This window comes from Chelon labrosus, assembly GCF_963514085.1.
Source record: "Chelon labrosus genome assembly, chromosome: 12".
Classification (NCBI taxonomy): domain Eukaryota; kingdom Metazoa; phylum Chordata; class Actinopteri; order Mugiliformes; family Mugilidae; genus Chelon; species Chelon labrosus.
The window spans coordinates 27480934-27506998 of NC_140345.1; the positions used below are offsets into that span (position 1 = coordinate 27480934).

General features: G+C 43.1%; 1 protein-coding gene across 1 annotated transcript in view; it reads left to right on the forward strand.

The window, feature by feature from the left end:
* The window catches only part of rftn1b (raftlin, lipid raft linker 1b), a 118899-nt gene extending 93063 nt beyond the window's left edge, over positions 1-25836 (forward strand). The window contains exons 8-10 of the mRNA XM_084557673.1: positions 13376-13479; positions 18566-18641; positions 19895-25836. Of these exons, the coding sequence (XP_084413799.1) occupies positions 13376-13479; positions 18566-18641; positions 19895-20560 (846 nt within the window). The 3' untranslated portion in view covers positions 20561-25836. The remainder of the gene's footprint in view (positions 1-13375; positions 13480-18565; positions 18642-19894) is intronic.
* The last annotated feature ends 229 nt before the right edge of the window (positions 25837-26065 follow it).

Consider the following 26065-nt stretch of genomic DNA (forward strand, 5'->3'; position numbering starts at 1 on the left):
AGCATGGCGACAACTTCCAGGAAATCGGCAGAAATTATATTTAGTTTTCAGTTATTCACCTTTTTATTTCAGTTTTATACAAAAACATGATTATCTTTGATAGGAAACTTTACAGTGGCAAAGAAAACCTCCCTCTAAATAGAAAGAAACCAGGATCTAGACATGATGCAATAGTACAAGAAATAGCTCATGCAAGAAAATGGATAGATAGAGCTAGTATTCAAAATATGCATTGTAAAATATTTAGTGGGTATACAGTGTGAGTGCTCATGAAGTTAATGTTATAAAGAAGAGCAGAGGGGAAGAAAACTGACAACAGTAGTTCTATTAGAGGTGAGTTAGCTGCTGTAATGATGTAAGAGGAATCATGAGCAGGTTGGAGAATTATGCATTCAGGTAAGCATGAATAACTAGAAGCCATGAAGACAGGTTGATGAGGCCAGGACCATGGATGAGTAGTATGCAGAGCCACAGATCAGAAACACACAACTCCACAGTTTAGAAACACACAACTCCACAGATCAGAAACACACAACTCCACAGTTTAGAAACACACAACCCGTCAGATCAGAAACACACAGCTCTACAGATCAGAAACACAACTCTACAGATCAGAAACACACAACTCCACAGCTTAGAAACACACAGCTCTGCAGATCAGAAACACACAACTCCACAGTTTAGAAACACACAGCTCTGCAGATCAGAAACACACAACTCCACAGTTTAGAAACACACAACTCCACAGATCAGAAACATAACTCCTGACCAGGCTGCATACATGAACATTTAGCATCTAAACAGTTGACTTGGATTCTTTGATCAGAAGTATTTGCCTCTGACACTAATAGGCCAAAACACATTCATCATTTTAGTAAGTTTATCATCAAATAATGCTAAACACTGAAATTAATTGTAATAAAAAAAAACACAAAAATAACATCACGTAAAAAGCCAACGTTGGTTCTAAAAATTCTGAATCTCTGAGGAAAACAACAAAGTGAAATGTCAAACTGACAAAGTGAGGCGCTAAGGGAAGAGTTTCTGTTAAATGACAGCCGAGCACTGCTCACAGCACAAAAACAACAAAATGCATCCTGTGACAATCAGCGGAGAGAAACTAAAAGCAGACACACAGCTTCCAGAAGGCTGCGGAGATTCTGCATAAAAATGTCATCAGTACTAAAGAGCTCCCTCAGACATCTCCTCTAGCAAAACAACACAGCTTTGGGACAGATGTCCTAAATACGTTAGAAGATGCAGCACTTGCCTGAACATTTTTATCCTGAGCAAACAAATGACCTGAATAAAAACCATATGGGTGACGGTGGAGTGTCTGAAAATGAATAACTCATCAAGTGTCTCCGCTATAAACCTCCAATTAGCACCAGCCTCTCATCTCTCCTGTCCGTTGGGGGAAATCAATGCAGGAGCTGCCTCGGAGCTAATGCACTGAAAGCCCTCTTTACTATCACCGAGTTTCACAGGAGCAAACAAAACATGTTGGTCTTCAGACGTCAGCCAGGCGCGGTATTAATACATTCTGTTGCCATGAACCGCTGCAGGAGAATTTATTTTTCAAGAGGGACTAAGTGCATTAGCAGGAAGGTGTTGTGTTTCAGGCTTTCTGTGTAACCGTGAAGGAGTCACAAAAACATCTATTTTTGTTTTTTTTCTTAGAAGATGAACTGATATCCAGGCTAGCGGTGTGTGTGCACGAGGAGTCTGATGTTTCCAAGATGCTGAGAAGCTTCTCTTTCATACCTTTTTAAAAAAATGTTTTTTATGGCACCATTATACACTTCAGCTCTGCCTGGGCCCGGCAGTGGGTCCATTATGGTGAATGCATGTTGTGCAACAAGCTGTATTTTGAACTCTCAAGATGATACGGTGATTTTACAAAAAGATCCGGCGTGTCGTGCTGAGGGGGAAACGTGAAGCCGTAAGAAAACATCCCATCTCTGGCTGGGGAAGTTCGCGTAATGTAAGCTTCAAAGACTCCATCGTCTCAGCGGCTAGAAACTTGAGGCAATACATCAAAACCTCTGAAAGAGCTGCGGCCGATTGAGTTGCATTGTGGGTGATGTAGGCATCTCTGACAAGTGGAAAGAAACAGGCAATTACTCTGGTTCTGCTACATCAGCTTGGATGTTTGTTTTTGTTGTTTTAAACTTCATCCTTTGTTCTCGGAGACGCAGCTAAGACAAAAAAAGTAATTAGAAGTAATGTTCTCACAAGTGTCCCGACCCGGCTCACTGGCCACAACATGAAGTGGAAACAGACGTCAGAGTTACAGAAATAAAGGGTTTATATATATATATATATATATAAAAAAAAGACAAAAAGGCAACAGGTGAGACACAGTGCGCTCATGCAGCATTCAGGTGGTGTCTTCTTACACCGCTCCAGCCACGCCCCTTTTTATCCACGCCTCCTCAGGTGTGCCTGATTAGGACAATTAAGCTAATGAACCACCTAAAGACACCTGCACTGCTGCTGAAAGGCCAGTGGTTGCAGACTTTGGTCAAACTAGATATCATCATATTACACAACATGACTTTTGCGTGAGGATATGTCGCTATAATCTCACTGCATAAGGTTATAAGATGAAGTGTAGCCTGAGAGGAGGTCTGTTGAGCATCTATTGTTAGCTTTCAGCACAGAGAAAAGTATATTACCTATTTCTGGTGGAAAAACTTTGGGAGATCTCAATTTCTATGATTGTCAGTAACTTTGGAAACAAAACAAATATTATCTTATCGGCCATGTTTGTTGTTTATGTTCAACTTTGTTGTCCTGGAACGCTCTGAGGTCGCATCTAGTGCACTCCAAGTCGGATAAATCCGACATCCCAGCTTTCTGCAATGCAGCATTAGCCTGGAGGCCAAGCAGACTTCATTCGACGTTGTAGAGTTGCACAAACTGCACAAATATTAATTTCACGACAGGATAAAATGACCCTCAGTTTGAAATCGAGTCTGAACTTTCCCTGCTGGAGCTGATCTGGAGTCTCTCCATTGGGAACTGATTATGCTCCTGCAAATTCAAATGCAATTGGAGACTATACTCATAATAAAATCCAAATGACGTGCTACCAGGTTACACCAGTTCCTAAAGAACACACTGACCCATAATCTTGGTTTTAAGCGAGCATGTACTGTGGAGCCAGTCTAATTTAGGTGAATATTCTTTTATACTTTGAGCAAAACATGCTCACATAAAATTAAAAGTTAGTTTTTCACACTGACCCATTTGGAGCACCTATTACCAGAACAATAACGCTGGCGTGGACATTTGTTACTCTAATTACATACTGTAGAACAGAAATGCAGCATGGCTCCTCCACTGTACCTGCAACTCCTCAAGAAAATGATTCCCTCCGTGCAGCGTTTTACACGTAACGAGAAAAAATGATAAGAGCAGGAAACAAGACAGAATCCTCTCTCTCTCTCTCTCTGGTTACCACAACAAATGCATTGTTTATGGGTGTTATGAGCGCTGCTAGGACATAAAAAAAAGAACTGCTGCTTTATAACTTCTGCAAAAATAATTCAAAGTGTTTTTCCTCTCTTAAAATCGATAGTATCTAGGATCTGAAGATGTTTGTTTCATTTTCTCAAGAGGATAAAACATTTTTGTGCAAATACAGCCGGTAAATAGCTTTTGATAAACCCGTTGATTGTCAGTAAGTAAAATGTTTCCTCCGTGACTTCAAGCGCTGCCTTTTGATGGCGTCGCAGGCTCGCTCCCTCCTTGATCCTGACAACTCCGTTACCCAAAGACAAAGCCGAAAGAAAAATTTTGCACGCGCAAGAGAGAGAGAGAGAGAGAGAGAGAGTGTCTATTCCTGCAGAAAAGGCTTCGTGAAAGTTAATATTGGAGGAGTTCAAACTGAAGGAATGGCAGTGCAAAGTCAAAGGAAGTGAAAGGAGCTTAACAGCGGCAACATTGTTGTCACTCATTCCAGGAATTCGCTTGCATCCCTGGCTTTGAAGAGCAACACTTCACAGTCTCCACAAACTAAATTAAGTCTAAAATGGGATTAGGGCCCCACATCACATCACAGCGTCGGTGTGGCAGGCAGGAATCTTTTTATAATAAAAACAAAAACGTAGACACAAACACACAAACATACACTGCCTGGGCAAAAAAAAAAAAAAAAAGTGGCCACCTAAGCTTTGATTACAGCACACATTCTCTGTGGCATTGTTTCCATAAGCTTCTGCAATGTCACCAGATTTATTTCCATCCAGTGTTGCATTCATTTTTCACCAAGATCTTGTATTGATGATGGGAGAGTCTGACCACTGCACAAAGCCTTCTCCAGCACATCCCAAAGATTCTCAATGGGGTTAAGGTCTGGACTCTGTGGTGGCCAATCCATGTGTGAAAATGATGTCTCATGCTCCCTGAACCACTCGTTCACAATCTGAGGCCCATGAATCCTGACATTGTCATCTTGGAATATGATCCATTGATGGAATAACCTGGTCATTCAGTATATTCAGGTAGTCAGCTGACCTCATTCTTTGGACACATAATGTTGCTGAACCTAGACCTGAGCAACTGCAGCAACCCCAGATCATAGCACTGCCCCACAGGCTTGTACAGTAGACACTAGGCATGATGGGCGCATCACTTCATCTGCCTCTCTTCTTACCCTGATGGTTCTCCACTATCCTTCCAGTTTTTAATAATGCGTTGGACAGTTCTTAACCCAGTTTTAGTAGTTTCTACAATCTCCTTAGATGTTTTCTCTGCTTGATGCATGCCAATGATTTGACCCTTCTCAAACAGACAAACATCTTTTCCACGACTACAGGATGTGTCTTTAGACATGGTTGTTGAAGAAATGAGAAGCTACTCATTGCATCAGTTGGGGTTAAATAACTTGTTTCCAGCTGAAAGATAATCACCCATGCAGTAATTATCCAATAGGAGGCTCCTACCTATTTGCTGAGTTAAATCCAGGTGGCGACTTGTTTTTTTGTCCAGGCAGTGTATTTCTGTATTTCATCTGTGCTCAGTCTGCTGGGTTCAGTAGATTCACCTCAGTGGTTGGTGAAGGCATGCCAGGATTCAGACTTTAATGTCAAACCCAGTGTGTTATTTACCGTGCACGGTCATACACGAGAGCGTATGACTTGTTCTGTGTTTGCCGTTTGTCCGTGAGTGCATGCTGTGGCCTGTTTGTGTGCGCGTCGCGTGGAGAGCCGATCGTTAAGGTCGCCTGTCCATGATATCTCTGTTCTGTCTGAGTGAGGTGAGAGAAGAGCTGACCTACATACAGGGAGAGTAATTTGCACCGTTCCTGCAAGTGAGAGATCTCGCCGCTGCTGTCAGGCGACGAGTCGATGACGACGCTGATACCTGCAGGATGGGGAGAGAGCTTTTGGCCCGTAGGGTGCAGGGTGTTTTTTCTTTTTTTTTTTTTTTACAAGGTGCAATAAGATATGAGAAACAGAAGAAGCAGAATTACAAATTAGTTTATAGCCTTTGTCTAAACGAGGGCATGCAATTCTGATTAAGTTAATTAAGTCAATTTCTTCGTATTTCACTACTTTTCAGACCCTTAAATCTGATTATTGTGGTGACATTTTTGCACCAGCTCACTTGTAGTATTGCATTTAATGTCTATTAATATTGTTTCTTGGCCAAACCTGAGGAGGAAAGCAAACATGAGACAGCCTAGCCTGCAGCAGCAAGGAGTAGGAAGGAAGTGCTGTTAGAAAAATGGTTTTGATTCTATGAGTTTACCATCTATGGTGGTCAGAGAGGATGAAATACAGACTATGTTCATGGACTACACTGCTCCTGTTAATACTACTGATGCTACAATATATATAAACGTCAGTCACCAGTATTTGAAGTATTTATCAGTATTTCATCCGAGATATAAATACTTAAGTGATGCTGGAGCATAATCAGTTCCCATCGGAGCAACTCCAGACCAGCTCACCACTCCTAAAAGTACGTGGGCACTGGCTTCCTGGAATATTCTGATACATGCTCCAAATGAAAAATAAACGGATGCAGAGGAAGGATTACAGTTGTTGAAGAGGCTGAAAAGAAGAGAAAGGACTGAGAGACTGTCGACAGTCGTCATGCACAAGCATCACCGGCGTTGATGTAATTATTGTTACAGAATTCAGTTCATTTTAATTTATATTGCATCAAATACAATCCAAGAGACGCTTTACAGAACCCAGAGCCTGAAACCTCCAGAGCACTAAGGCGGCGGAAAGACACCTTGAGCAGAACCCAGCAGAGGAGGAAGCAGAAGAAGTGCATCTAGGCAAAGCATAGCTGCTCATGAAGCAGATAAAAAATATAACAAGAGCAGAAGATACTGGATGATCCATGATGTATGGGAGAGTGGAGGTGGATAGAGCTGATGGACACGCAGTTATTGAGACAATGCAATGTAGGAAGCTCAGTGGGGATGCAGTGCACTGGCTACTGTTAGAGAGAGACAGACGGAGAGTTAATGCAGCACAGTTTTATGGTACTTCATACTGTGCTGCATTTCAGAGCGTTTAACTAAATTACCTGTGATTTTTGATGCAGATATCCGCGCTGCTAGCAGTTAACGTTTTCCTCCTTCTAAATTTAAAGGCAGGTTGTAGCTCAAGTCAGATCCTCTAACCTATTAATCATCTTACAGCCACTCTTGGTTGGAGACCGGCGGACTGAATTCGGCCGCTACAACAATCAATACCGAGAACAATGTAATATATATATCAAATCTCTCACAGGGCCACTTTTCTGCACTTTTCATTTTGCTTTCATAAATAATTTTATGTCAGATTTTAGCAGTAGTGGAGTATTTCTTCTCTCACTACTGCCTTACAACCACAGGAACACCAGAAATGAGCCAGTGTGAGTCTGATCTGAGCAAGAGCTGAGTAAAAAAAAATAAAATGAGGTTAACGGAGACTGGCATGTCTTCGTCATTTGTTCCTCTTTTCTCCAAACTAGGTTGCCGTTGAAAGGGTGTAAACCCAAAAAAAGAAATGTGTGTTTCAGGTACCCATTAGCCAGCAGGCTAATTTAACAAAGCGGTAAATAGAGGCACAGAGAGGAACACTGGGACCCCCGCCCAACACCACCACCTGTCAGAACACAGCTCCTGGGCCTCTCTCTTTTTACAAAGTAAAATAATTAAGGTTCACGCTGTAACGTCGGTGATTTGTCTGATCTCAGAACCTTTTTTTTTTTTTTTTTTTGTAATCATCAGCCCGAGCCATCAAGCACTCGTATTTTCAATCTCTCCACTTAAGTGCATGATAAAAGCCTTCTGAGCGGTAACAACTGCACCGGCTGACGCTTTGTTTTCCTAACCACCTCATCATGTGTTATCAGGTTACATGGCTCAGTCTTGACTCAAAAGTAGGCTAATGCCTCGTGAAAGCCGAAGACTGGATGCACTCGGTAAGATTTATTATGGTCGCACTAATCCACTTTTAGGTTCCCCCCGAGGGACGAGGTAGGACAAAACAAAGATTGAGGAGATAGATGAAGCACTACAAGAGGAACATACAGTAAATGAATGCAACGGAATAACGAGCACATGAATTAGTTAGCGTTAAAAAGAAATGTGGTATTTTTAGATAAAACGTCAACTTTTGATCTCAGCTTTAAAGCTCGCACTGACGGGAGAAAAATGGAAAATTGAACATCTGCAACATGACAAGAGCCCGGACCACATCTGCCGATAACGTGACTCGACTGAGAGCCCCACAGCAGCTATTAAAGGCATCTCCTGGTGAGATTATTACGTCAAGTTGGTGGTATGTTTTGGAGCGTGCAGATGCTTCAGCTGAGCCATTAGTTTGTGGACAAATTGGGATGCATTCACAGAAGACGACGCCCCCAGCTGATTTCATCTGAAGATGAAGAAAGAAGAAGGAAAGTATTATTATTTATATATATATATATATTAAATGAACAGTGTTGCTTAGAAGAGGTTGCTGCAGCGCTTTCTGAAGTGGATGCTGAATCTTCTGTTGCTGTGACAACGGATCAGGAGCGAGCGAGCCTAGGTATTTGCTTCATCATTACCGGACTGTGTCTGCAAACCTGTCGACCCTGCAAAAAAAAAAAAAAATAGATAAATAAAAATACAGCTGAATTCAGAGCCGGTGAAAAGCAGAGTTTTGGTTTGTTGTGACTGTCTCGCAGCGTCGCTGGAGGAGGGTTGAGGAAAAACAACAGAGCTGTGTTTTTGTTGAGGTGACTCACTGAGTGCACTTTGAACTTTTACGGTTGACCTGCACCTTCCTCTGCCACTAGCCTGAAAACAACATTTGTCTCAGGTCGATGTTCCCAAACACCGGGTAATATCTCCACATAGTGATAGTCTGGAGAAAGAAGAGACTTCAGGATGAGATGTGAGGTCGTTTTAACTGCAGCATCAGGTGGGAATATATTCAAGAGAATATATTTTGCCTTCCTGCTAAGATGCCCTTCAGCAAATGTTTTCAACTGTGGAAGAGCCGACCTGAGTGGCTTTAACCGAGGTGGATAAACTCCAGCTCCTCCGCCGTCTCGCCGTGCGGCCGTTCTTTATAGCCGCCCTCAGATAACATCGAAGACAAAGATGGCGGTGTGATTACTTTGTAGTGCTGATGCAGCGCGGTGGTCGTCGCATAATAAGTCAGGCGGAGCAGGAGAGCAACTCTCTCCGCGGGGACTGTGATTAACTCTCACCTTCTCCAAACAACGGCAAGCCATTACAGAAAAATTATTTCTCAATTTACTTTCCGGGCAGGCCCCCTGACAGAGAGCCTGCTTCTGGGAGCGGCTCCAACACAAACGTAGATGTGCCGCTCCCTGCAGGAGCTCAGAAAGTAATGCTTGTGTAAATAATGTCTGGAGCTGCGTCTTGTGTCCTAACGATTAAACTCTTTGCCACATAGAACCTGGTGCGTGCCCACTTTAGATCTGTTCTTTTATTCTGTTCAATGAGAACCAGCAGAAGAAAAAAAAATATGGAATTGTACGGAGTGGGTTTAGACAACGAGCGCTGTATGCTAATCAGTCTGGCTCAGAAATCTTCTTACGCTTCACTTTTGCCATTTACTTCTCTTCATTTACGTTAGCGTTTGTGTATTAAATCAGACGATCGTAATGACCAGATTTTTATGGCAGCGTACTGTGCACAGCTATCATCCTGTTGCAGGCTTGGTTGATCGCTAGCTTCTAAGGCCTGGAATTTGCATGCAATTCTAATTTAGTGAAATGCTTATGAATAAATATCATTTAATGGTAATTTCCAAGGGAATTCATTTGGTCAAAAACATTTTTATAGTCAGCTCGTCATTCTGACCCTATCCAGAAATCTCTCCCACGGTTACAACGGTTGATGCAGGAAGACTGTGGCTTAACTGGACAAGTCTCACATGTCTAAGGAATGGGTGGACCAAAGTTCAAGTTCCCAGCTCCATTATTTATTTTTTTCAAGGAGCTATTCGTTAGAGATTCCTTAATTTTTCACAAATTTTATAGTTGAAAATAAAATAAAAGTCCTTCAATTTACCATGCATTGTCGTGTATGTATTCAAGTATATTTTATTGGGCATATTGAAATAGTGAAATATACCCAGCGTGATGGTGTTAGTAATTATAACGTTAGCGTTCTAGGGTTAAAGCAGAAAAGTACTGCGGTAATTAAACAGTACTTGCAGAAGCAGTTGAAGCATCTAGTTGCATATATCTATCTTAGTTGCACATATTCTATATTAATGCAATAGATTCATTCATTATCTGTAGCTGCTTATCTTCTATAGGAGTGTGGGGGGGGGGAGGGGCTGGAGCCTATCCCTGCTATCTCTGGGGCGAGAGGCGCGGTACATCCTGGACAGGTGGCCTGTCTACAACAGAAAGACAAACAATCATTCACACTCACATGCACACATACCTAACAAGCATGTCTTTGGACTGGGGGAGGGAGCCGGAGCACCTGGAGATAACGTAGGGAGGCACAGGGAGAACATACAGACTGTGGACAGAAAGACATTAATGTGTAGTGCAGCAGCAGATGTTGACCATAGCACCAAATAACAGTGTTGGAGTAGTAGCAGTTGTATTTGTATTAATAGTAGAGGTAAGGTGTTGTTTTTCATGGTTGGTTCTAATTTTACTAGAGGTCACTAACATTAGTAGCAGTGACAGACACAAAATTATATTAGAGAAATAGATCCATGAGCACAACACAAGACAACACAACACAACACAAGACAGACAGACCGAAGCAAAGTAGAGTCAAATTTATGAGGGAAAAGACTCTTATGATGAGCAAACGAGTATAAACGAAAAACCAAAGACAAAACTCAAACAAGCTAATGATGAAACACTGGAATGATGAGATGAAGGGAACAAAGAAAATCTGGGCACCGATGACCTACTGGTATACACCGATCAGCCACAACATTAAAACCATCTTGTGACAATTCAGTGTTCTGCTGGGAAACTTCTGGACCTGGCATTCATTGGTGTGGATGTTACTTAGACATGTAGCACCCACCTAGACCAGACCAGGCACCCCCACCCCATAGCAATGACACTCCTTGATGGCAGCAGCTATCTGTGGGATGATCCACAGAGGCCCCTCCCCTCAAAGACCCCCCCACTAACAACATTCTGTTGCCAGACACCACAGGACACCCTCAGAAGGCCCATGTCCATTCTCTGATGGGTCACCACAAGGGAGACCTGCACAATATTAGGAAGGTGGTCATAATGTTATGCCTTATTGGTGTATGTGCAGAGATATATAGTGAAATTGGATGCAGGTGAGTAAGGGAGCTGGGAAGGTCAGGAGAGAACAGTTAGTTCATGATAACAGGAAACCAGCAATGAGTGAATGAATGCAAATAATGCAAAACTGATTCAAGCAGAAATCAAGAAGAAGAGTTGATGAACAGAGAGCTGATGTCCACCTCTCATTTACTAATCTGTCTGGGTTTCTATTTGGGATTCATAGCAGCAGCTACCATAAGAAACTGTGACCACTGGCCGTTGGCAATTCTAACAAAGCTAAACAATCACACTGTGAGCACAGAAAAAAAAAAAAAACCTGCAGCCCCCGTGAACCCTAAAAGTTATTTTTCAACTTTCTACCTATAATCTTTTGTTGTCTCAAACCTTTCAAAGCTCTCAGGCGTCTGTTCTCAGCTAACTTTAACCCCTGGACGTGATCATGGACTCGTCAGACATTTAGCTGGCAAACGTCTACAGATTATGGGAAATTGTTTTTGTTAAAGGCTGATAAAAATAAAAATCACACAGGATACTGCTGACAGAGCTCTGTATGCTTAGATTTTTATCTAAGATGTCAGTGGGATTTTGAACAGGGTTTTATTACTCCTGGACCAGAACCCAGATTCATTTCAGCTCTTCGGTGCCAAATAGATTCCTGACTACCACAATAAAAGCTTTTTATTAAACGACCAGTGTATACGAGTCAGATTTAGGGGAGTCTTGACTGCCAGAACTGGAACATATGATTGATAATTATGTTTTCATTAGTGACTAGAAACTGATGTGCTTTTGTGTTATTTTGCAAAGACTTTAGAGAGGTCTTTTGCTCTTTATTGATTGATTGATTTTAGTTGATTGCAATCTGCAACCTCACCACTAGATGTCCCTCATTTTTGCACCCCGGTCCTTTAAGTTAAACAGTCGCCAGCGGATTTTCCGTGAACAGCTACGTCCCAAATTCAAAAACCAGCAGCGAGAGACCCAAGATGTCTTCAGTAATCTGTGCACATCATTAACCTGACACGGCAGATGGTTCGTTACACGGAACCATCTGGGGGTCGTCTTCGGAAACTGTTTGGAGAGGACGGCGGGCCATCTGTCTATCACGGGTTAACTTTAATCAGATCAACGGGCCATGTTATGTAACGAGAGCCAGAGCCAGAGAGGAAACAGTTAGCATGTCGGAAGACAAGTTCTCCAACTTTAAAATGTTGCTTGGAAGTGCAACAACCTCTGGGGATGGGCCACATGTGCATAGCTCAATATCTGGAAAAATAGACTGCCATGTGATCTTGCGATATCGCATACCCAGCCGCCTCCAACGTGAATACATCATGCAGATTATCAATCTGTCTGGTTTGTGATACTTCCAGATGAAACATGTCATGCAAACGAGGGTTTAATAAAAGCTGCTGGCCTGCGCAGGGTTCCTGATGATATCCATGAACTTGAGGAAGCGTCTTCAGGGACAAAAGAGACTTTCATGTAACGCAGCGTCTCTGTGACGGAGGCTGATTAAGGCCGGTGTACAGCGCATCCCGTGAAAACCTTGGCTGGTGCAGCTTTAATTAGAGAAGATTTTCACACTTGGCCCTAAAGTGACTGCTAATGCAGCATGTGTAGGTGTGATTTATTCACAAGCCTCTGTTCTTGTTGCCGTTGATCATATAAATAGACTCTGTGAAGTTCTGTGGCGGCCTTTGTTCGTGATCACTGCCTTCTTGACTCACACCATCACTCATACAGGGCAACGGTCCGGAATTTTTTTGCAGTCAAACATCTCGGGGTGAACGCTTTTGGTTTTAATGTTACTCTAGTTTGTCTTTTCACAGTCCGTCAGAGAACACGGAGTCCCTCTTTGAGGTGTCAAAATAAGCTGCCACCGTGCAGGAAAATGCATGTGTTGTTGTATGTGGGAGAAATCTGACTGACACGCTTTGCGGTTTCTCATTTTTAACACGGCACGGTGTCAAACCACACACACATCCTCTCCGAACAGGGTGTGTGTGTGTTCTGAAAGCACATTAAGTAATCTGTGTGTTTTTTCAGTTTGAATTACTTATTGTTATTTTTCTTTTCCCCCCTCCGAGTGAAGAGGAGCCTCTAAACGTCTGAGCTGAGCTTGATTTAAATCCATCACTGAGACGATGCCACTATGGCTCATTTAATTGTGTTTTAATAGCACGAGCATTAAAATGTTTACCGCTAACCGAGCCGTTTCACATGAGCAGTCTATTTGCTCAAGGTCTTACTGTGCTGACAAATACATGTCATGAATAGAGATGGTTGCCATGTTGACTCACAGCAGCCAGGGAGTTTCCATAGCTGTTTACGTCTCGGTTTTTATTCTGATTTTTATTTTTTGTGCACGTTGCTGTTGAAAACAACCTCTCAGGCAGCACGCACACACAAACTGTACTAAAGCCGTCACAGTTCCCAAGTGATGCTGACATTGCTTGATTGCATTTCAGGCTTCTCAGCTGTAATCACAGTTGCACTCCGCAACATAATATGCAAGCACACCATTCACTGCGCTGCACGTGGCGTCTAAGAGGAGGAGGACGAGGTTTTTAGGACCGGAAGGTTGTTAACGGACATCTTGTTTTCTCCGCAGGGTTTGCAGGTGAAGGCTGATTATGTTCCCCTGCTTCAGTCCCTGGCCACGTTCGGATGGAAACTCACCTGCGTGCTGCCAACTCCGATAATCAAGACTAACGGGTAATCACTCTCATCTGACTTTTAAAGTGGGCCATCAAGTAATATGTGACCTGTAATGACCTCTGTTGGCAGCCCGGGGGAACTGCAAGAACAGGAGCAGCAAGCAGGCACACATGTGCTCAGGGTTTTATATGTTTAATTGCTTTAAACAATGAAATAAATGAGCGAGCACCCCCCTCTGAACCCAAATACAATTTAGTAAGGCAAGTGCAATGAAGGCAAAACTTCAAAAGTTAACTAAATAGCTCTAAAACTGCAAGATTTCTGCAGAAATTAAAGGGTAGAAACTCCAGAAGGAGCTTTATGAGCTGTAAACACAGAATGAAACCTCTAGTTTGATGATCTGCATGTACGTTATTCACTTCAGAGTTGCTCAATACCAATAAGGGCCGCTTCCAAGTTGTCTGTGTTCGGTGAAAACCATTAATCCACTGAAGTACATAGAAGGATTACATAATCTTTTAGGAGTTGGGGGATGTATTTACAGATGAAAGTTTTGCGAATTTACTCACAATTTATTGCAGAAATGCAGCTCTCTGTCAAAAGTGTGAATTCTGCAGAAGTGTGCAGAATAAGAGAGCGTGGTACATTAATGGATACTACTGGATTATTTCTGATGCATCAACATGCAAACAGAATTTTAATCTTGCAGCGAGTTGAGCCAAAGCTGATCTGCAAATTTACAAGTCAGCAGAAAAAGAAGAAGAAGAAGAAGAAGGAGCATAAAGTGCTTAATGTCTCTACTGACGTATTTTAGTTTCTGAGGAAGAAACAAAAAGGCTACAAGAAAATAAAGCTGGGAATCTGGGCCTCGTGTGAAAGCTTTTTCTGTGCAGATCTAAGGATATCACGAGCGTGTCGTTACATACTGCAGGGTGAAAACTGGAACGTGGTATGAAATATAATGCACACAAGTAATTGTTCAAAGCTATACGACAGAAAGCGGCCTGAATCTCTGCCAGCCTGGGCTGAGCTTGGAGCGGCGCGGCAGCAGCAGATGCAGCTGTGCACCAGCGAAAGCAGCAGCTCTGACTGTTGGTGGAAAATCTCTTCTTCACAGAAATGTAACGGCTCCTCGGCTAAGCCCGCGCTGACTCATCAACTCTGGCGTCTGCTGTATGAGTCGTACATCCGCTTATGGTCGAAGGTCTCGCGTGCTGAAGAGTTTCGCTTCGAAAAAAAAAAAAAAAAAGTACCTTGACAAGCTGATGATGTAGTTTACCATTCAAATACAGCTCAGAGGGTGAGATAATGTTTCACACCAGTGACAATTAGAAGACGGCTATAAATACTGTATACGTGAGAGTGCATTTATTCATCCTCCATATACGGTAATGCAGAATAAATCAGGGTACACATTCAAAAAGAGCTGGTCTTTACTTGAGATTTGCTTGATGTAACTGATATAGTTGTAGTTATATGAATGGGACAAAGGCTTTTTTGTTTGGGACATTTTCACATTGAGGTCAACGGGGATTGACTCACTTTTGGAGCCAGCCCACAGACTGTAGAAAAAAATAAATGCATGACGCATCTCCACTTCCTCAAACTGGTCAAACTGACGGGAATACGATGGGCGGCGCCATCTCGCAAGTTTGGAGCCAGAGTCTGAGCAGTTCTGTCTGAGAGCGGAGTCACGATATCGATGACCCGACCACACTTCCCTTCAGACGCACTAACGTTTTCGTTTAGTAAATACCGAGCTCGGCTCTACCTCCACCAGTTACAAAGAAATGTTGGATTATACAGTGTAGTGACGTTCGATAACACCGATTTGTAAAATTGGTAAACCTGGTAAATCTAAAAAAAGTTGTGTATTTCAAATCATAGCTTCAAAAAGAATACAAGAGCTGAAATAGCTCTACACATGACTGTTTATGCTCTGCCATTGTGTCTACACACTGAGTGACTGAGCAGCGTGCCGCAGTAGTTCCCACCAGTCGCGTATCATTTAGAGAAGATCTCAATAGTGTAGTTACTTTCCACTGTGTTCCTGTTAATGATATATATTACTTCAAATGACTTAAGGATCAAAAGTATCGATATTTTGATTTGCAAATCGATTTTTGAGCATAAAGATCTGGTATCGGAGGTATCCATATTTCAGTATCGATCCACACATCACTAATACACTGTATTTTATTTTTTTTTCCATTTCACAGAGCAGTTGCCAGTGGCAACTGTCAATAATTCTGATGTCACATCCTGTTTTTATAGTGCCAGAAAAAAAATTATTTGTGTATTTTAGTGTTTTAGTTTGTCCCAAGTCCCAGCCACTAACATGGAGGGGGTGGAGCTTATGACCCATACTGCAGCCAGCCACAAGGGGGAGCTGCACATTCTTTGGCTTCACTTTTGAGGAGCTGTCATGGCGTCCATTTTTCTTACAGTCTATAAGCCAGCCTGAAGTGAACGTTTGAGAAACTGCAGTATTTGGACATTTTTATTTTATTTTTTGTGCATACCATGCACCATGTTTCCTCAGCAAAGAAAAAATGGAAAAAAGTACCAAAGATTTTGAGCATGGATGTCGGAACTATCTCCCATCCACAACATTTTTTTGTGGGGGGAAGTTCTCTCTGCTGGGAAATGATTATGCCCGTGGGCGGTCTAATTGTGGTGATGGACAGAGGAGTAACAACATCGTAGCTCTGATTGGCTCTCGGACTATCCAGTTTCATGCAGTGTTTTCTCCTTATTAGCTGAAATACGTCCATTAATGAAGTGTTACAAGACTGATATTCAGTTCTTACCGGCACCTAATTTATGCTCCAGCTAAACTTTAGAAAAGCATTTTATTCATATCCAAACATTTCTGCATCCAGTGATGATGCATCATCCAGCTGCTACTTCAGTGCAGGACAGCGGATCCAAGCCGTGGAGCTGTCCTTTAATAATACACTTTAATGTAAGCTCTGATGCATGCAGCGTTTCCATCATCACACTGGCCGATTACTTGCTCTGCCCCCACCTCGGCCAGTCATGTTTGCTGCTCTTTCACAGCACTGCCTGCTGATTAATTACCTCCCTGTTTTCATCCTTTATTTATTTATTTTTTTACTTTTTTTTTTAACCTCCCCTCCTCTTGTTCAAAATGCCACAACACAACAGCCCAGCGAGGCTAATTAATCAGAGTCGCCCTAGATACAGTACAAGACGGAGCTCATTCCTCTCCCTGCCTCAAAAAACATTCTGCGCGTCGCCGTAATGGTTGATGATCTATTTCAGATTAGCAATAGTCGTTATGCTTGTTCTCGTGGTGTCGACTCCTCCGTTTCTGAAAGGGACATTTTTTGTTGTTGTTGTCGTCTGAGGGTTTCCAGACTGCACTTCATCTGGAGGGGTCGGATAAGTGTCAGCGATCTCCGTGGCGTCTGAAATTAATGCTAACTGGTGCTCAGCGGCTTCTCCACACAACATTAATTCATGTAGTTGTCTCAGAGCATGCATTCGTGTTCGCCGCATTCAATTAATGCCGCTGGTAATTACATCTCGGAGCCATTAACTACAGTAAATGTGAAATTCTCTGCATTAGCTGCGGAACAATAAACAACAAGGGAAAATGAAGGTTCAGACAAATATGTTTATTACTGCAGGAATCTGAGTAAATTATGATCACCGCACACTTTATGTCTTCATAATGGAGGATAGCTGTGCAGCGTGTGTGTGCAGCTTTTTGTGTGTCAGTCTGCAGCAGGGCCGTGCGGCAGGCCTTTTCACTGCAGATGAAGCCACCAACAGGTACATTCACACGTAAATAGGCACGGGCTACCGCTGCTCTATACAACTTGAAGTTATAATGGTTGCGGCTGACACTGACAGCCAGGAGTAGGTTCGGTAAAGGCCTGTAATTTCCTAAGCCATCCGCTCCTTTCTGGTTTAATGGCGCCGGGGCTTTTTGCTGGGAACTCCAGTTCGTTTTCAGCTTTGATTCGCCAGGAAGACGTCCGACATTCTTGACAGCCTAGAAAATGGCTTATGGATAAATGGTGGAAGGAAGGAGGTAATGGAAAAAAGAGGCAGTGGTGGGCTTTGGATGGTTTAAAGATAGTAAGCCTTCTGCTGGAGGAATCTCAAGTCCATTTGATGTCGAGAAAGGGGAGATTTGTTGCAGGCTTTTAGGGTTCTGCAGTGATCATAAACCTGCCATATTTCCTCTTGTGCGAAGGTTGAGCGTGCAGCTTGGTTTAAGAAAGCATCCGACGTTGGTGTGTGTGTGCGTGCATGTGTTATTGAACTTGTGTCAGATAGCAACGAAGGGAAACATATCTCCTTACAAGCCGCGTCCGATAATAGCTAGAGAGAAATAGAGGGAATAACACAGAGACGAACAATAAACCTGTCACAAATCAGGCCGCGGCACGAGATAAGAGTTAGAAACTGAACGGGCATCTTTTAGACCGAGTCAAGAAAAGGGCTGTGCGTGACAAAGACGAGCAGACAGGAAGCCCACTCTGAAATGAATCTGCATTTCCTGCCTCTATTAATATGTCAGCGTGAGTACTTTTACAGATTATCCTTCCTCAGAACACGGGAGTGTGACGTGTGCATGGGATGGAGGATTACATTCGGGGGAACAGAGGAAGGGGGAAAAAAACAAGAAATGCATGTTCACAGAAGTGGGAGATGTTCACGAGCTGCACGCAGATGTTATTCTGCCTCTTTGCATGCGATCTGTTCTCCCATAAATGAGAGGGGAGGAAAAAACGATAGCAGTGGAGAGGTTGGGCCAACGGATGTGAGCCTCTATCCTCGAGCTGTCAGATAAGAGTGTGAGGCATGACCAGTGACCGGCAGCCATTTAACTATCTTGATGGATGTTACGAACACGGCGTGTGTTATCACTCAAACGAATTGGACGCATTTATCTTGGAGTCCAGCCCGAAAACAACAATAAATTATGGAAAAATATGAGTTGGAAACGTCATTTCTTAACGATTTAAATGTTGAAAAGCAAGTGGGGACAGCTTATTTCAGCCTTGTTTTATTTTTTTAATCATTTCTAAAGAATTATTCTGTCAGGATCATGTTCAGTTGCTGATAATCTCTCCTCTTTCTCTCTTTCCCTCTCGTCCACACCCTTCAGCGACGGAAGCCTGTCCACCAAGCAGATTGTTTTCCTGCAGCGACCCGTCTTGGGCCGAAAGAGGAGGGAGTCTAAGGTACACGACCTCACATTCCTCCTCCCTGTATTTCTTTGTCTGTTTTGGCATCCCCAGCCCGTCGTTCCATCACCTGCTCGCCATATATCCAAGGTCACCGTTTTGGCTTCCTCCAATTCCACAGCTGTTTTTGTTTTAAGTAGACAAACACACGCCTGGGCTGGACAAATGTGAACCAAGCCTGGGCTCTCCCGGCAGAAAGAAATGTTTCGGTCATGCTTTCTTGGTGACCCTAAATAGCGGCGATAACCTCTATCGCTAACCTTTTGTCTGCAGTGGAATGAATCCACGCTGACGAAAATAAACTGCCGTCACAACAATGAATTTAATGGATCCTGAGACGTGAGGTTGCACGGGTTCAGATTTCTTTACGACGACGACTAGTCTCTGATGACGTCACTAATAAAAACACAGTAGAAAGTAATGACATCTATAATCTTGACCTGAATACATATGCTGAGAACAGACAGCTCATGTGCTACGTACTGTGAGCTGCAGATATGTACAGCCTGTAGAAAAACAGGCAGCACCTCAGCACCATCAGTAGCTTTTAATGGTACTCCACAGCATGGAAACCTTCTCCGTGTACTTCAGCTAAAGGTCTAATAACTTTATCAAATAGTTGATGTGTAGCCTCCTTCTCTCTGTTACCACAGGATGTTTGGTGAAGTTGTTAACTGACTGCTGTCCAGAGGATTTGCACCGTTCCTCTGCTAGCGTTAGCGGATGCCTTTTCAGATGCATTGCAGTAGTACTTTAGTTGTAGTAGTACCTTAGTTTTTCTGCAATGACCCGCTGGGCTCCTCACCTGTCTTCTAGAAGGCGTCCATGTTATTATTATCGCGTGATCGGCAACTACTTCATGTGATGCTTAAAGCATCGATAAATCGACTGGTCAACTAGTCTGTACAACCCCCACTAGAGACTCAGGTGATTGCTAACGTTGACACGATTTCCCTGCCTGTTTCTTTGCAGCTTTGCAGTCACCTTGCAGGAGTTGTTCGAATAACTGAGGACACGTTGCATTAAGTTTGTTTGGCCAGACTGGAGGCCTCGAGGCCACCAATAATTCCCCTCACAGTGGCCTCAATTTCCTAGCCCGCATCAATAAGTCTCATTTGAATTAGCTAGTTATCCCAGCTATATTAGACCCACCGTGATCCATTCTTAATTAAGTCTGCGCATATTGCTTTGTGGCCTGAAGCATGTTTAAAGAGTTGCATTCCACTAACATGCTAATGTAAATGTTTCAGAAATTAATCTTCAAGCCCCGGAGCAAGTCCAACAAGAACTGCATCAAAGAAACGGCAAAGAACAAGAAGAAGAAAAAAACAAAGGGCGAGAAAGACGCAGAGGATCCCAAGATCCTTGACGACAGGGAACAGGTTGAGAAGGAGGAAGAAAAGAGCGGAGATGAAAGGGTGAACGCGGCCGAGGCCGAGGCAGCGAGAGGACGGAGTGAGACGTTGAAAGGAAGTGAGGCGAGGTGTGAAGAGGACGGAAAGATTGATGAGGGGATGGAAGTCAGCACAGAGACTGCCATAAAGAAAGCCGGAGGAGCAGAGACAAAAGACAAAGGAGCAGAAAACGGCGCCGAAGAAGGAGAAGGAAAGATAGCGCTGGACGGAGAGGGATCAAAAGAGAACGGCGAGCCTTTGGAGAACGGAGAGGTCAAGGAAGTGACGGAAACCTTCGCAACTGTCGAGGCGCAGAGCGAGACCAAAGAAAAGGAGGGCGAGGGCGTAGCAGAAGCCGAAGCTGTGATGGAGAACGGGGTAGAGACAGACGAAGAGAAAGATGAAGAGGACGTGATCAAAAGCAAGACAGAAGAAGAGGCAGACGTGGAGGTCGCCGCCAAGGAGGCAGTCGTGGCAGATCCACCGGTTTCAAATCAAAGCCTGGAGGAGGCTCAAGAGTAGCTCAGAGAAGTCAAGGCTTGTCCCCACCCTACCTCTCAAGTCCCCCATCCTAAAAAAACTGGTCCACGGCGTCGTCCCCGATCCAAATTAACAGGGCTTTGACCCCGAAAAATACGCTGCAGCTTACTCCTTCTTTCATAGATGATTCCCCTGCGACCTGACACAGTGTAGCTACGGAACAATTAACCGAAGCCATCCGTCCTACTGTACAACCACACATACTGAATGTACTACATGTGTAACGCAGGAGATGCTGGAGCAGGACAGTCAGTGTGGAGTCACTGGAACAGACGGCAGCTGAGATGTAGAGACCTGGTCACACCAGAAATTAAAATGGAAATTTGTTTTGCAATGAAATCAATTAATTCCAGTGGAATCTGTGTGGGATTAATGAAGCGACTGCACAAGTGGATTAATTAGCTTCGTTTGCAACATTCATATAGAGTAGAAAGTGCTCCAGAAATTAAAGTTTTAGGACGGTTTGAACAAAATGGACCCCGTTCAGACCTTGCATTAATATCCGACCTGGGCAGTCTGAATGAAAGTGGGCAGCTTTTAGTGCCTGTGTTCACACCTGTTGTCTCCAACCGGCTCTTCAGATTTGTGCTCTGTATGGATCTCTACCTACTGCTGTTTCAGAACCATGAACAGCGTGGTTTGTGTGTGCGCGTCACGACTTTAATTATTTCAGAGACCTGCACAAAACTCAGATTATAACTCGAGCCATGTAAGCTTCCGTACGCACCATAAAGAGACACCGGTGAGGACAGTGTACTCATATTAAATACTTTGGTTAGTAAAATTAACAGCTACAAGGACAGAATACTTTAAAAGGCTCGTATTACTCTTATAACAAGCATCACTTAGGATGCGCTTTCGTTTTCAGGTGTTTTCTTCTGAATGAATGAGGCAAAATTTCACTACCGTTGTGTAGTTGGTCTTTAATGTAACCCAGGACTCATTATGCGTTCACACTAGCTAAGGAATACAGTGGACAAATCTGTCCTAGACCACGTCCAAATGCAGTTAGGGATCAGATCTCTCAAACGCAACCTCACTGGGTGCGTTCACACCTGTACTCTACGCTGGTCAGTTGTAATCAGATTCCCCAGGACGGACGTTAATGCAAAGTCTCAACTGGTCCCTTATTGTCGTGTTAGAGGCTAAATTAATACTTTCAATGCGTCTTTATTGGATTAGATGGTTTACAGAATAGCAGGGGGAGCAAACGGCCCCGGAAATGGAAAAACAAAGAGATTCTGAATGAGCTTTTGTGCTTCGACCACGAGTTAAATACCCAGTGAAAGTGGTTTAGCAATCTTAGTATCGACTATTCACAAATTAACATTATCCTGGTGTGACCATGCCTTTACAGAGAGGAGAGGAGGGGAGGGAACATCGCTCATGTTGCAGGTAAAGCTGAGTTTGGTTGGTTCGATAGCCTACAAGAACATCACACACACACAAACACGTACAAAACACAAGTCTTAACAGAGAGAGCAGACCACGGGGAGCTCCTCTCGTCTTGTCTGAGACGTCTGCTGCGGGTAAAGCACCTGTTATATGAGGTACTTTCAGCCGACAGTTGAGCTGTTGGACCCGCTCTCTGCAGCTTAAGAGGCTGTGAAAGAACCTCGACGAGACACGGGCTCGGAAAAGCGTCCCCGTGCGACCCCAGGCTGTTTTCCTGCTCCGCCGGAAGCTGGGACACGGCGGCAGCGGGAACCTCGGGAGGAGGAGGACGTTCGTTGCGACAGGCAATCCAAAGCAGGCTGAAGAGATAATTGTTTACGCCGAGCTCTAAGCCATCAAGTGCTTCAAAGAGAGCCGATAATCACTCTTTGGTGCGGCGCGCTAAGCTCACCTTGCATACAGAATGTTCCATATTCAAAGCCAAGTCAGATAAGGAAGTGAAATTCAGCTGAATGTTTGCACCCCGAGGGGCAGAGCTCACAATTAGACGGTTAGCTTTTACATACGGGAGCCAGGATTTATTTCTAAGTATTATTTTTAAGTCCAGTCATAAAAAAACAAAAGTGCGGCAAACAAGGTTCACAGCCTCGTTGCCAAGGTGAGGCCAGAGCCGAGAGAGACTAAGACAAAGAAAAGAGAACGACCGCAGAGCGTATGAGAGAGTCAAATAAAAGAAATGAATAGGCTCATTTAACGTAACAGCCGTTCGTGTCCCGCGTTCCCCCCGTTGAGACTTCCTCCATTATTTTACCTCCAGCTCTTTAAGCACCTCTTACCAGACATCCTTTCCCGACAATAACCAAGTCATAATGTGCTGTTTCATGGCTTTCATAGTTTGGGAGAAAAAGGAAAAAAAAAAAGGTGAACCCGCGTGATGATCGCAGCGCAGAGCTCTCATTAGCTCGCTAATGGATTTTGTCAGCGGGGGGTTATCTGTCAGTAATCATGCATCTATAATGGGGGTCAGTTATCGGCAGCAAAACACCTCGACGTGTCAGGCGTTCATGTTCAACAGTGATGTCATAGGGAATCGTTTGCACTGAGGAGGAAAAAAGAAAGAAAGAAAGGACACACGGGGAAGCTATTTATTAAACCGCTAGCAATTTGGTTAATGAAGAACTTAAACTACCTGCTGTCCTGCTTTATACAGACCATAGTTTGTCACAATTTGGAGATTTTGTTTCGTGAGAGTAAATAGAAAAAAAAAAGAGGAGAAACTCTTCAGCTCCACGCGATTGATTACGCTGAACAAGTGCTCCTTCTCCTTTTTAATCGGGGGGAGGGGGGGGGATTAATCCAACCTGCCGCTGAGATTCTTTTTCGATGTAAAATGGCAAATGTGTGTTTGTGTAGAGTAGAATATAAAACTGTGACCAGTTTAGCCTTATTACTATCCTGTAAATGGCCCACGATCTGCTACTAGACTCGTCTGTTAGAGGCACAATTTGTGATTTAAGTGTTCTATGTTGGTTCTAGTCACACAGGAGATTTTCTTTTGTTTTTTTTTGTTTCTTTGCTACGGTCAGTGTTGGTATTTTTGAAGATATTGTCCCATGTTTTATTACTGGAACTCAGAGCGAGAGGGTAAATGTGTTTGTCTGTATGAAGGTATTACATTTTGGATTTATTTCTAACGTTTTTATTATAATATGTGAATGTTTTTGAGTCAAGAGATCTTTTTTTTTTTTTTTGTTGGGCTTTGTGTTGCCTCTGCTGTTCCGCTAAAGCTTGCAAAAATGTATCGCTGACTGACGCTTCGAGCTACCTCCTGAGGGCTGTTGTTGGTTTAAAAAAAAAAAAAAAAACGAACAAAAAAAGAAAAACGAGGGGGGTCACGCGAGCGTCGACCCCACCGAAGCATACGCTCCTCGTCCCTCCCGCCCTACCGCCACGACGGAGGCCACGAGGTCGTCGCTAATGGCCGACGAGGTCAAGGGTCGTATTTTGGAGCGAGGACGGATTTTATTCTGCAGCTGTGTGCAGGAGTTTGCACGAGCACGTGAGGAATACCCACGCCGGGGTTGAATCGAGATATGGAGTCGTAACATTCTCCTTGGCGTTTTGATGTATTTTATTTTTTTACCCTCGTATTGTCCTCCTGGTCTCAAATGTTTCTATGTCATGTTATATAACTTGATGATTTACTGCCCATTAATTCTGCAAAGAAGTGTCCAATATGCTTTAATTAGTAGAAAAGAAGTTGGTTAATAATGTGTAACACCCAAATTAGGTGATGCATTTATTTATTACACATTTATTTAACGCTTAATAAACAGATGGTCGACAGTATTGTCCTTTGGGTCAAGTTTAACCCATCGTGAAAGTTTTTAATATCACATAATTTTATATAAATGTGGTCTACTGCCTATGTATTCTGCAGAGAAGTCTGCAATATACAGTAATAAGCGGAGATGAGGACTTGAAGGACCTGCAACTCGACCTTAAAACCCATGACTTCACTCGGACCTTGAGCCTTATGACTCGACAAGACTTGATCCTTTACCCAAAACCTGAAGATTAAAAAGTGTGCACTCATCAGTTCGTTCAATTATTTGATTAAATTAGCTGAAAAGAAGTTGGCTACAAATGCGTAGCACAAAATAGCGTGATACATTTTATTTTAGGCTTTATAAACTGTCAAACAGCCCGGGTCAAACGGGAGGACAATGCGAGGGTTAAGCACTTCTTGTATTACAGAAATATTTTCATGCCACCTCTCGGCCCGTCCGAGCTGCTGGGGCAGAAATTGCGACTCATCCGTCACTTTCACGGTTTTGTCAGAATGTGAATTATGAAAGTTAAAACCAAAAGACGCCTTTTTGAAAGTTAGATTATTCTGAATATTTGAGATATTTCCCGGTCAGTTCATATCGTCCGATCTACATTTTAACCTTTGTCTGTTTAATGATCTTTATTTCAGTGCCTCTCCTTTCTGTGTTTTCATTTTATTCTTCTCCTCTGTCATCCTGTGAAAACACATGCCCACCATTTCCTTCGTTATCTGTGGAAAACAAGTTCGACGAGTAGGTGATGTCCACTGATTGTTTTTCCTACGTTCCACTTAGACGTCCTCAGACCTTGACAAAAGCTCCGGCCTGGTCCCGTATCCGCCCCGTCCTACCTGAGGCCACGGCCTTCGGCGCTCCAACTCTCCCTGATAAAGGGCTGATTGGTTGCTGTGCAGTCTGACCTCTGACCCGGCTACACTCCGGGGACTGTCTGTAATTGTGATTTTAAAAAAAAAAGAAAAAGAAAAGGAAAACACAGACAGGGAGAGAAACGTGAGGCAGGATCTGACACTTCATCAGTTAAACGACGCTGAGCTGTGTTAACTGAACGGCTTCGGGCTAATGTCATACACATTCGCAGCCGCTCGTGCAAAAGGTGATATACAGTTTTCTGTCTTATATCGGCGTAATCGTCTCTGAGCCTCGATTGTGGCGCTGGTGCAGTCGTTCTTGGTAATGCTGTAAAAAATAAATAAATAAAAGGTTCCTTTCCTGTGTGCTACTATGATGTGAAATGGGCAGAGTAGAAAAGACAGAACGTGATACAATAGGACGCCGTCATTTTTATTTTATCTGTGTTGTCACTTTAGCTTGCTCACAGCCTCTGGAAAAAAACAAAAATGTATTCTTGGATTTCTGTCTCTGATGTGAGTTTTTTGTTTTTTATTTTTTATCACCTCGGCTGCCATCTTGAATGTTGAGTATCTTTGATCATGTGCCGTTGTCACTTCGCTTCGCTCGATCGAGGGAGGGGGGGAGAAAAAGTACTCTTTATCTTTGCTATCCTGTCCACATTCCTATTGTTCATGACATCTGTACAATTTGTATATTATAAAATGATTTATATTTAATGTGTACACGTGTCTTCGCTTTTTTTTTTTTTGTTGGTGTCTGCTATAAAAAGATAAAAAGACGTTTTTCAGGGAAATTATCCTTTAGCGTTAAGATTTGACTCGTGCACTTATAACGTTTTATTTTTTCCAAATGGAGAAGGAAAGTGTGTGACGGTTTAAAAGGCAAAACA